The sequence below is a fragment of the Oncorhynchus keta genome, chromosome 2 (genome assembly GCF_023373465.1).
Source record: "Oncorhynchus keta strain PuntledgeMale-10-30-2019 chromosome 2, Oket_V2, whole genome shotgun sequence".
NCBI classification, from domain to species: Eukaryota; Metazoa; Chordata; class Actinopteri; order Salmoniformes; family Salmonidae; genus Oncorhynchus; species Oncorhynchus keta.
Genome location: NC_068422.1, coordinates 1270628 through 1284360, shown reverse-complemented (window position 1 = coordinate 1284360; position 13733 = coordinate 1270628). Strand labels below are relative to the sequence as shown.

The window sequence follows — 13733 nt, the reverse complement described above, 5'->3', positions numbered from 1 at the left end:
TCCCACCAACAATACACAGCATCTGAAACCAGGCCTCACAATAGTTTTACTTAGGAGCCATTTTAATCACCGGGTTGTCCAATTAAGGATTCCAGGCAAGGGAGAACGGAAGGAGAGAGGAGTATATCCCAAATGATACCTTATTCCCAATATCGTTCACTACTTTTGACTAGAGCCCTATGGGGCCTGGTCAAAAGTAGTGTACTATATAATTCATAGGATGCCATTTGGGACACAGATAGTGTCATGGGGCTAAATTCCAATTTCTGATAGTGAGATGGTGCTATCACCATCAGATAGTACACTATCTCTCTCCCATCCCATGCTTTATGATTGACAGGTGATCCATGCATTGTGTGTGTGTGTGTGCACGTGCATGCGTGTGTGTTTGTGTTTGCTCATGTGTGTGTGTGGCATCATACCGTACGATTCAGGATTGTGATTGGGGATGGGGACCAGGGACTGTGAAATAGAGTTTCTCTCCGTCTTGAGGAGGCAGTGTACGGCCGGGTGCCCATGACGACTCACCAGAGAAAGCTCCGAAATGGTGTCTATCGGCGCATGTGACTCTCTCTCCCCGGATGCATGCCAAATGGCATCATATTCCCAATACAGTGCACTACTTTGACCAGAGCCCTGTGGGATACCTTGTGGGATACCCTGTGGGTTCTGGTAAAAAATAGTGCACTGTATAGGGAATAGGATACCATTTGGAAAGTTGTCTCCTCTTCCTCAGATACTGTACATATTGGTTTCATTGTAAAATGGCTGCTGTGCATCCCAGCTAGCTAATGCATTTGGTAAAAATGTTGTTCCATACTCATTCACTCTTGAGGTGCTTGAAATCGTCTCTCTCTCTCTCTCTCTCTCTCTCTCTCTCTCTTTATTTTTTTACTGCTGCTCTTAAAACGTGTTACTTTTATCTATTATTATTGATTTGATAACCTCTCTCTCTCTCTGTCTCTCTCTGTCTCTCTCTGTCTCTCTCTCTCTCTCATATGTTTACATTGGCAAGTGAAATGGATAAACACAAGTGATCCCCAAGATAAGCGATGAATGAAAAGGCATTGTTTTCACTTCACTCAATACTCCTAAATGGAAAACTGCTTTTTAAAGTTACTTCTTACAGTATCACCTCCATTGCATGCAGAAATGCTTGCACATACTGCACGGATTAGTCACTTTCTGATGTTGTGTGTGTTTCTCTGTGTGTGTGGGAATGGTGTCTGATTCTCTGTGTGTGCGTGCGCGTGCGCCAGCCAGGCCCAAAGAGAGATTTACTGCTGTGAGAAGAAATGAACCAGACCTGTTCTCACTAACGCCTCCTGTGAATAAACCTGCCACCCCGCTGGGTACAGGGCATGCATTATGCCCCAGATAAAGGCCTCTACCACTACCACACCATAACACACACATCTCGCTGAATGATGAATATGGATGTTCCTCTCCTTTATCCCTCTACTTTGTTCCTATTCCTTTCCTTTAAATGAACAGAACAGGGGTTCACCTGGAGTTAGCTATACAGTATATCTCAACATCTCCTTATTCACAACCCTTCCATACAGTATAATCCTCTCTCTCTCTCTCATTGCCATTCAGCAGTTTACTCCATCCTCCCCTTACAGCGCGAACCACTCCCAATGAAAATAATGACTACCGCACACTCTCCACTTGTCCCTTGTGCATATTTTGCATAGCAAAGTAGGCTATTTGCTTCAATTAATGCAAGCATTCCCACATTCTCCCAGTATTGCTGTCTCTGTATGGCTCATCATTAATAAGAAAACATTCGCCCTTTCTCCTCCTCTCCTCATTGCCCATATATGTCCCCGTCTCCTCTTACAACTTTTAGGAGAGATTAATATTGCAGAACTTTTACGTTCTCAAAGCCCCCCTCCTACTATGTTGCAAGCATATACTGCTATGTTACTGTGCATGTCTCCCGAATGCCAACCATTCAACAGATAGTGCACCACTTTTGACCAGAACCATATGGGCCATGTTCAAAAGTAGTGAACTACCTAGGGAATATGCTGTCATTTGCAACACATCTTGTCTGTTCACACATAATGGCCCACATTAATCATAAATATGATACTAGTCAACATGAAGGCAATAACAATGTATATACAGTACCAGTTAAAAGTTTGAACACACCTATGACAAAACACATGGAATCATGTAGTAACCAAACAAGTGTTAAACAAATAAAATAGATTTTAGATTCTTCAAAGTAGCCACCCTTTGTCTTGATGACAGCTTCGCACACTCTTGGCATTCTCTCAACCAGCTTCATGAGGTAGTCTCCTGGAATGGATTTCAATTAACAGGTGTGCCTTGTTTTTTTTTGTTTTTTTTACACCTTTATTTCAACTACGAACACAGACTGAGACCAAGTTCTCTTTTACAGCTGGGGCCTGCGTATACATGTTTACACATACAGTTTAGGTACAATGATTAAGAAACTACACAAGACAAACAAAACGATCACAGATAACACAAAACATACAGCAACAGATTACATTTACACACAGGTTATTCCCCTAACAGGTTATTCCCCTAACAGGTTATTCTACTAACAGCACAAGAATTTACCCGAAACAGTTACAAGGAATACAAAAATAAAAATCCTGCAATAAATTTTTAAAATGGACGACAAGAGTCCCAAGTTTAAGATTAGTCTGCAGGCTATTCCATGGGCAAGGAGCGTAACAGGAAAAGGCAGCCATACCCAACTCTGTGGAAACCGCATGGGCCTCAAGTGTCATCCATGTTTGAGACCTGGTTTTAGGAATTCTAATTCTAATATTGATGAGTGATGATAAATAAGAAGGTTGTTTATTCAGAAGTGCTTTATAGACAAACACGAGAGCATGTTGTTCTCGTCTCACGGACAGCGAAGTCCAACCCACATTTTGATATAAAACTCAATGGTGAGTTCTGTAGCTAGCACCCGTAATAAACCTAAGTGCGCAATGATAAGTAGCATCCAGGGATTTAAGTGTTGATGCCGTAGCATGCATGTAAATAATATCCCCATAATCTATAACAGACATAAAAGTAGTTTTGCACAATTTGTCTTCTATTTGTAGAGGACAAACTTGTCCTGTTTCTATAGAGGAAACCCAGCTTAATTTTTAGCCATTTACAAAGTTTGTCAATATGCATTTTAAAAGACAGTTCATCATCCAACCACATCCCTAAGTATTTACAGTGGGGAGAACAAGTATTTGATACACTGCCGATTTTGCAGATTTTCCTACTTACAAAGCATGTAGAGGTCTGTAATTGTTACCATAGGTACACTTCAACTGTGAGAGGCGGAATCTAAAACAAAAATCCAGAAAATCACATTGTATGATTTTTAACTAATTAATTTGCATTTTATTGCATGACATAAGTATTTGATCACCTACCAACCAGTAGGAATTCCGGCTCTCACAGACCTGTTAGTCTTTCTTTAAGAAGCTCTCCTGTTCTCCACTCATTGTTAATCTGCAAAATTGTAATTATTTGCCTACCTCCTAATGCCTTTTGCACACAATGTATATAGACTCTTTTTTTTCTACTGTGTTATTGACTTGTTAATTGTTTACTCCATGTGTAACTCTGTGTTGTCTGTTCACACTGCTATGCTTTATCTTGGCCAGGTCTCAGTTGCAAATGAGAACTTGTTCTCAACTAGCCTACCTGGTTAAATAAAGGTGAAATAAAAATAAATAAAAAAATTACCTATATTAACTGCACCTGTTTGAACTCGTTACCTGTATAAAAGACACCTGTCCACACACTCAATCAAACAGACTCCAACCTCTCCACAATGGCCGAGAGCTGTGTAAGGACATCAGGGATAAATTGTAGACCTGCACAAGACTACAGGACAATGGTGAGAAGGCAACAACTGTTGGGGCAATTATTAGAAAATGGAATGCTATAAAGGATCCCAGTTGCCATCATGTTGGGCACTCTCAACTTTTCATTAGAGATACTGAATGCTATTGCAAAAGCTTAATTATAATTAAAGGTGAAGATTAAGCATAACTCAGGTGTGTGAGTTGCTCTCTCATCATTTGGTAATTAAGGAAATTTCCACGACAATTCAAATAACTCATTTGACATTTTTGGTTCCAGCTGCTATGTCTTTGTGGGACGCACAGTAGTTGAACGGATGATGTCCGCATGTGTGGTGGAAGTGTGGTGGTGTGGGGGTGCTTTGCTGGTGACACTGTCTGTGATTGATTTAGAATTCAAGGCACACATCCAGCATAGCTACCACAGTACTCTGCAGGGATACACCATCCCGTCTGTTTTGCGCTTAGTGGGACTATCATTTGTGTTTCAACAGGACAATGACCCAACACACCTCCTGGGTTTGTAAGTGCTATTTGAGCAATTAGGAGAGTGATGGAGTGTTGCATCAGATGACCTGGCCTCCACAATCACCCGATCTCAACCCAATTGAGATGGTTTGGGATGAGTTGGTGAAGAGTGAAGGAAAAACAGCCAACAGGTGCTCAGCATATGTGGGAACTCCTTCAAGACTGTTGGAAATGCATTCCTCATGAACCTGGTTGATAGAAAGCCCGCTAGTCGAGTTCTGTGGCTCCACAGAAATCAAATTAGCATAATACAATAATCCCCATCAAAATCTGTCAGTTTAAACTTGAGATTTTGTTTTTTTTGCATTGGATTCATCTTAGTCCAAAGCATCTGCTGATGTCGCACTTCTGCATCTTCTTTAGTGAAATGTGGCACAACTAGAGTGGTGTTTGTCAGACCATGAGATATCCGAAAATTGGTCTACTCACTAAATCATCTGTATAGCCAGAATGGTTTGGCCTACAAACTAGTATGACCCCTCTACGGAAAGATGAGACTGAAGTTGGTACAGCCGATCTGCCAACTTTTGTCTTTAACTTCCAAACAGTTTGGGTTACACGTGAGGTGAAACTCTCATGGACAACAAGATGCCAAGAGTGTGCAAAAGCTGTCATCAAGGCAAATGGTGACTTCTTTGAAGAATCTCAAATATAAAATATATTTAGATTTTTTTAACACTTTTTGATACATGATTCCATATGTGTTACTTCATAGTTGTGATGTCTTCACTATTATTCTACAGTGTAGAAAATAGTCAAATTAAATATATATCAGTGGAGGCTCCTTAGAGCAGGAGGGGAGGACCATCCTCCTTAGTGAATTTCATATATTTTATATTATTATAATATATTCATATATTTTATTTTATTTGATTTTATTGCAAAACATTTAAAGTTATAATTTTCAGATAAAACTATAGCAAATAAATGACCACCAAATAATTGATAAAAAATACACTGTTTTGCAATGAAGGTCTACAGTAGCCTCAACAGCACTCTGTAGGGTTGCACCATGGTGGAGCAGGAGGACAGCTCGCTACCGTGCTCTGTGTCCAAAGTTATTGTGCTGATGTTGCTTCCAGAGGCAGTTTTGAACTTGGTAGAGAGTGTTACAAAAGAGGACAGAGAAGTTTTATGCGCTACGTGCTTCAGCACTCAACAGTCCCGCTTTGTGAGCTTCTGTGGCCTACCACTTTGCGGCTGAGCCACTGTTGCTCCTAGACGTTTCCATTCCACAATAATAGCACTTACAGTTGAGCGGGGCAGCTGTAGTAGGGCAGAAATCTGACAAACTGACTTGTTGGAAAGGTGGCATCCTATGACGGTGCCACGTTTGAAGTCACTGAGCTCTTTGGTAAGGCCATCCTACTGCTAATGTTTGTCTATGGAGATTGCATAGCTGTGTGCTCGATTGTATACATCTGTCTGCAATGGGTGTGGCTGAAATAGCTGAATCCACATACGTTTGTGTGTATATACTGTATCTAGAACAATAGCATTCAACTTACTATCTTGTCAACAACATATGAAAATGAAATACATGTAAATGTGTTCATCCAATGCCAGGTCAAGCAAGCCATTCACCGATTTACCAATAAGAATGCATCAATAACAATGCACCAATATCAATGCACATTTCTTTGCATTAGTGTATTTTGCTTTGAAATAGCTCTCTTCTGCCCTCTAGTGAAACAAAGTATGCATTCCAAATGTCACCCTTTTCCAATAGTGCACTTTTGACAAGAGCCCTATTGGCCCTCTTCATAAGTAGTGCACTAGGGAATAGGGTGCCATTTGAGATGCAGTAACATTCTTTAATATAAGGCTATACAGCTCACTACAGTAGTGTCCATTCAGTCACGCCTCATGTCCTGTTGATAGGTTGTTTTTCTGGCAACATCAAACAGATAAGAAGGCAAAGGAAAGATATCACAAGCAGCCACCGTCCCATCACCGATAAGGACATGGCCCAGCTCCAAAACTCCCAGGCCCTGAATCCCGGTACACCAAGTGGTCTGGTCCAGAAAGTGTGGTTGAACCTCCATATTTATTTGGGTCAAGGAGGGGAACAGACAACTAAAAGTCATTCCTTTTAAAAACAGACAAGAACTTTCTAAGGTATGTTGTTCATAGCCTGTTTATGTTATTTCTAAGTTGGACTCGTAATTAGGCTACTGGAAAACACTATTTCTTACAATGCATTCACTCTCAGATACACCACACGAGCATATAACAAGGCCACAATGAATCATCTGGACCCAAGGGAGAGGGGCAGGGAGTCCAAGAGGGGATTCATGTTTGAGCAGCCAGGCAGCCAGAGAACCCGCTATGCCCAAGGGCATCACCAGGGAAATATCTATAGAAATGCCCGGAGAACGCCCTTGCATTTTATCTCCACCCAAGAAGAGGAGAGTGTATCAGGGACTCGATCAGAGCCGATGGGTGGGAACTATCTGGCAGCACTTCTACCCAAGTTGTGCAGGGCAGCGGGAACAACTACATACACAAATCACAGCATCAGGACCACAGGACCAGAAACACAGTTTCAAGACCAGAAACTGGCCATACAAAAGGCTGGGTTAGAAGCGAGGGAGATTATGTCAGTGAGTGGGCATCGGTACGAAGGTTCGCTCCTTAACTAATGCCATCCCTCATTGACAGACAGAAAATGCTGGAGAAACATCAAGGCCGAAAACTAAGACCATACTGCAGCACCATCAACACCCAAAAGGCTGAAGCAAGGCAGCAGAAGTAGTAGCACAGACTCCTACAGATATTTCAACCAATGCACTGTCCAAGTGAATGTACAGATAAATGTGACATACAATAAGTAGCTATAGCTATAGGCTGGGTTTCTGTTTCGCACTTTGTGACATCAGCTGATTTAAAAATGCATGGGATTGATGGAGCTATGTCAGCTGTGGTGGATAACAACAATAATGTAGGATTTCATTTATTCAAATCAGATCAAATGAATGTCATTGATTGTCTTTCTTTTTCCTGAACAGCATCCTGACAAGAGAGCACATTTTCTCTGCCAGGCAAAATCACACATCATAAACTCATTCCTATGGATGGATCCAAATAAAGCCAACTACAAAACAACTGATTGGCTGTTATTCTGGCTGCACTTTTTGACGTGACTGTATTTAACCATAGTTGGCTAGCTAGCAAGCAAAGGATATGAACGTTGCCAGCCAGTATGGCAATGGAACATTTAGAATTAACAACTGGATCACATCCATAAATACAGAACAAAAATACTGAACAACTGGGTCACGTCCATAAATGCAGAACGGGTGCCTAAAAACACCATGCCAATATATCCTCCAAACACCGGCTTCTCTGGTTTAATAACATTGTCCTTTTGTATTGCCAGAGGCCACAGTTATATACAGTGGTATGTATTCATGGGGGCAAATAAAAAAATTCACAGATAAAAAAAGAAAAAACATAAATGAATGTATATTTTGTCTCTCTGCTTCATAAGTTTCCTTCAATTCACAAGAAGCTGAATATATCTCACAAATGAAAGCTTCCGAATGAGTGAAACAGCGCCCCTCTGTCTCTGTATGTGTAGACCATCTATCTGATGTTGTCTGGTAAAAAGAGTCTACTGTTGTCACCTGTAGCATTGAATACAAGGGAACCGAGAGAGCTTTTGGCCTCCCTTCATATTTTTTTGTATAAAGGAATAGGTAATCAGAGTTGAGCAAAACTTAGTGATCTCAACTGTGAATGGTCAAGGGAAGCCAGTTTGGATTTGGCTTCACACCAAACACATCACATCAAAAGCCAAAGGTCATTGACCAAAGAAACATTATTTTTTGCATCTCGTTGTGTTGTTATCCTTCGGTGGCTAGCTAGCTCAAACTGTCCCATTCCTAAATTAGCCATGGATGGAGATAGAGATTTGGAGTTGTGGTTTTACTTAATTATATATATATATCATGGTGGCATATGAACTACCAGGTTATAGAGCAAACAACGAAATTATCACAACACATTTTTTCCTGGCTTTGCTTCCCCAGTGATTTTACCCACACACCGCTACTGGTAATATAATAATGAGTTTTCAAATGCAGCATGTAAAGTATAGAACAGTGGTCATGGAATATAATGACTGGAATATAATGACTGGAATATAATGACTGGAATATAATGACTGGAATATAAGTGCTAATGAGAACAGAGTGGTTCTAAAGGACATCATTACTAAAGTGACAGGAGAAGAAAAGTGCTCCAATGTCCCAAATAAACGTGTTCGTTGTTGCCGCCATGATGACGACAACACTTACCTTTAGTCGACTCTTCTGGCATAATAGCCACTCAGTCAAGATACAATTTATATATGCAACTCAGCGTGTGGAACTCAATGTATGGAATGTGGAGTTCATAGCAAGACAAAAGCAAACTTGATGTGTGTTTTGTGATGGTTTACAACAAATGGTGACACAAAGGACAAAATGCATTCTTATATACTGTAGGGTACTGTAGGTTGCACACACTGTATAAAGATTTTTCTATTGTGTTATTGACTGTACGTTTGTTTATTCCATGTGTAACTCTGTGTTGTTTTTTGTCGCAATGCTTTGCTTTATCTTGGCCAGGTCGCAGTTGTAAATGAGAACTTGTTCTCAACTAGCCTACCTGGTTAAATAAAGGTGAAATAAATAAATACATATATACAGTATATATGTAGGATCTTAATCACCCTGTGGAAGGAGAACTTTCCTGCAATGTAGGACATTGTGAACGTGTGTGTGTGTGTGTGTATGCGTGTGCGTGCACATGCACAAAGCTGTTCAGGGGTGTGTCTTACCGTCGTTGCAGAGTGGCCCTCCGAAAGATGTCATACTACAGTCACAGTTGAACCCCTCCCACTGCTGCAGGCACACACCCTGATTGGCACATGAGTCCTCCTGGCATGTTGTACTGGGGCCTGGGCACAGGGAGGGAGGGAGGGAGGGATCACTTAAAATATGAGATTGGAATTTAAAATTAAACCCGTATATATGATTAAAAGCATAATCCAACTTAATCTTTGCAGTCCATTTACCAGTTTATATACTGACACATGGCATTTGTCAGCCTGAGACAAACATACCTGTACCTACATGTACATGCTACCTCAACTAACCAGTGCCCCGCTCTCTCTCTCTCTCTCTCTCTCTCTCTCTCTCTCTCTCTCTTTCAATTCAATTCAAGGAGATTTATTGGGAAACATGTTAAAACATTGCCAAATCAAGTGAAGTAGATAATATACGAGTGTGAAAAAAACAATGAAAATGAACAGTAAACATTACACCGATAGAAGTTCCAAAAGAATAAAGACATTACAAATGTCATATATGTCAAATGTCTATATGTATATCTCTCTCTGTCTGTCTCTCTCTCTGTCTGTCTGTCTCTCTCTCTGTGTCTCTGTCTCTGTATATGTCTCTCTATATGTCTCTGTCCCTCTCTTTGTCTCTTTCTCTCTGTCTCCCTCTCGCTCTGTCTCTCACAATCTGCCTTGCTCTATCAGTCTCGCTTGCTTTCACACACAAACATTTTAGACACCGTTTTTATGAGATTGTCATTAGTTTTATTGAGTTAAGGTACTCTTGCTTACTGATATTCATATTTATTTTACCTTTGCACTCTCACTACTATTTTTAGGAAATAACAAATATTGTTAAATCTGTCAGCAGCCTATATGAGGTTCAGCTGTGGGCCCACTGTGCCACCATCAGCCAAATGTAATCACTCCGAATCATAGCGCCACTGTGTGGTCGATATGCTTGCAAAAGTCTTCCAGTGTTTTCAACATGTGTGCCAAGTTTTGTTACAAAACAAATATCCTCGACTGATTTACAGTAATTTATGTGCCCATGTGAATGTTAATTGGTCAGTAGACGCAAATTATGTTTGACATACTATTCTGGAAAATAGTGTGTTGAGAGGCCTTGGTCCATATACAGTACCAGTCAAAAGTTTGGACAAACCTACACATTCAAAGGTTTTTATTTTTTTAAACTATTTTTTACATTATATAATAATAGTGAAGACATCAAAATTATGAAATAACGTATGGAATCATGTACTAACCAAAAAAGTGATAACAAACCAAAATATATTTATATTTGAGTTTCTTCAAAGTAGCCAACGTGACAGCATTGCACTCTCTTGGCATTCTCTCAACCAGCTTCATGAGGTAGTCACCTGGAAAGCATTTCAACTATCAGGTGAGCCTTGTTAAAAGTTAGTTTGTGGAATTTCTTTCCTTCTTAATGTGTTTGAGCCAATCAGTTGTGTTGTGACAAGGTAGGGGTGGTATACAGAATATAGCTCTATTTGGTAAAATACCATGTCCAGATTATGGCAAGGACAGCTCAAATAAGCAAAGACAAATGACAGTCCAGCATTACTTTAAGACACGAAGGTCAGTCAATCTGGATCATTTCAAGAACTTTGAGAGTTTCCTCAAGTGCAATTTCAAAAAAGCATCAAGCGCTATGATGAAACTGGCTCTCATGAGGACCGACACAGGAAAGGAAGACCCAATCATTTCAAGGGAGAGTAGATGTGTGTTTCTGTTATTCACATGGGAAGATAAAGAAAACGGAAATGTAGCCAAGGATAAACCCGGATCTGAGACAATCTGATTAAACAGTGATCATTACACAGGTGCACCTTGGGCTGGGGGCAACAAAAATGCATCTCTAAAATGTAAAGTTTTGTCACACAACACAGATGTGTCAAGTTTTGTGGGAGTGTGCAATTGGCATGCTGACTGCAGGAATGTCCAACAGAGCTGTTGCCAGATAATTTAATGTTAATTTATGTACCAACGTCAATTTAGAGAATTAGGCCTAATGTCCAACCGGCCTCACAACCGCAGATCACGTGTAACCACACCGTTCCAGGACTTCCACTTCCGGCATCTTCACCTGCAGGATCGTCTGAGACCAGCCACCTGGACTGCTGATGAAACTGCTGATGTGCATTTCTGCACAAATTGCAAGAAACAGCATCAGGGAAGGAAGCTCATCTGCGTGCTCATTGTCCTCACCAGCGTCTTGACCTGACTGCAGTTCGGCATCGTAACCGACTTCAGTGGGAAGATGCTCACCTTCGATGGCTACTGACACGCTGGAGAAGTGTGCTCTTCAATAATGAATCCTAGTTTCAACTACACCGGGCAGATAGCAGACAGCTTGTATGGAGTTGTGTGGGCGAGCGGATTGCTGATGTCAATGTTGTGAACAGAGTGCCCCAAGGTGGAGGGGTTATGGTATGGGTAGGCATATGCTAAGGACAACAAACACAATTGCATTTTATCGATGGCTATTTGAATGCACGGAGGCACTGTGATGAGATCCTGAGGCACATTTTATTGCCATTAATCCACTGCCATCACCTCATGTTTCAGCATGATAATGCACATCCCCATGCCACAATGACATGTACACAAATCCTGGAAGCTGAAAATGTCTCAGTTCTTCCATGGCCTGCATACTCACCAGACATGTCACCCAAGGAGCATGTTTGGGATGCTTCGCATTGATGTGTACGACAGCATGTTCCAGTTTCCAACAATATCCAGCAACTTCACACAGCCATTGAAGAGCAGTGGGACAACATTCCACATGCTGCAATCAATGGCCAGAGGCAAATGGTGGTGTTGGATTCTGAGTTAAATTGGAACATATCTAAGGAGCGATAGAGACTGGTTTTTACATCAGAAGTTAATGGTTATCTGTAGGAGCCAGATGGCTTTGGAATGTGTTGGGTGGACAGGAGGAAGTGACATGATTGCTATAGGGGATACAGATGGACATCTGTGGATTAGGAAAATGAGGGGTTGAGGTCAGATCCCCGTAAGGGAGAAATGATGGTTTATTGCCCTATTACCCTATTACTTAGGATCACCACTTTATTTTACAATTGTGAAATTTCAGAATAATAGTAGAGAGAATGATTTCTTTCTTTCATCACATTCCCAGTGGGTCAGACGTTTACATACACTCAATTAGCATTTGGTAGCATTGCCTTTACATTGTTTAACGTGGGTCAAACGTTTTGGGTAGCCATCCACAAGCTTCCCACAATAAGTTGGGTAAATTTTGGCCCATTCCTCCTGACAGAGCTGGTGTAACTGAGTCAAGTTTGTAGGCCTCCTTGCTCACACACACTTTTTCAGATCTGCCAACACATTTTCTATAGGATTGAGGTCAGGGCATTGTGACTGCCACTCCAATAACAAAAATGTCCTTAAGCCATTTTGCCACAATTTTGAAAGTATCCTTGGAGTCATTGTCCACTTGGAAGACCCATTTGCGACCAAGCTATACTGTAAACATTGTTATTATCATGAATGACGGTTTGTAGGTTAACACTTACAGTACGTATATGTTTTCATCCTATTGGTCCATATACAGATTCATAATACTGTACTGAATGAAACATATACACTGTATAGTATTGAAATAATAACATAGTATCTACTGATACCAACAGTACAATTTGACACCCTTAACACAGGTAACAAGGGTTGCTATCTTACAAACACGAGGTAGCTAAGACCCTATCTATTTTGATTCAAAATTACACAATGATATATAGATTTGGTGTAATGCCATGCATGCATTGGGTAACGTGTAAATTTGGCTATGAAGACTATGAGCCATGCAATACAATAATTGTATGTAACAGGTATACTATATGTGACGAAATAAACAAGAGTGAATATAATAAACTAGTATAAGATGATAACAAGAGACCCTGAGGCTGTCATACCGTACAAGAGGATGGAGGTGGTCCAATTCTAAATCGCACCCTAGACCCTACGCCCTACGCCCTACGCCCTACGCACTTGTGGAAATCCAAGAGCATTTCATTGGTATAAGAAACTTGGTGAAACTTACAACAAATATATCAGAGGGTAAGATGGAGCCATTTATATATTGTTTACAACTGTCAAATCCTCTCAGATCGCCACAATGATATAGGATATAGGTATAGGATCTAGGGGTCAGTTTAGAGGACAGGTGAGTGATCCTTGTGTTCCCCTCTGGGGCTGAAGCCCAATTGTTATGACACGGGAGTGAGTGGCGTAACACTGAGTTGTCATTGAGTTCGAGGGGGTGAGGGTGGAAGTGGTGGTTGTAGACGTTTGTGTGGTGTGGGAGTTGGGGTAATGTGTGTGTGTGTGTGTGTGTGTGTGTCGGGGTGTGGGGTGGGGTTACAAATGCAGAGGGAGGAAGAGGGATTATCAGGCTCTGTATCAAACAAACCGAAGCTATATACCTTGTAGATCAGCTTTCATCAATGCTTGATCAAGTCAGCAAAACAGTAAGGAAAGGAAAAGGC

General features: G+C 40.9%; 1 protein-coding gene across 15 annotated transcripts in view; it reads right to left on the bottom strand.

Annotated features, from left to right (window-relative positions):
* Positions 1-13733, bottom strand: part of LOC118360900 (neurexin-1a-like) — an 819333-nt gene that overhangs the window by 430989 nt on the left and 374611 nt on the right. For all 15 annotated transcript variants that reach the window (XM_052470649.1, XM_052470658.1, XM_052470697.1 and 12 more), the window contains one exon: positions 9202-9321. In XM_052470649.1, coding sequence (XP_052326609.1) covers positions 9202-9321 — 120 coding nt within the window. The remainder of the gene's footprint in view (positions 1-9201; positions 9322-13733) is intronic.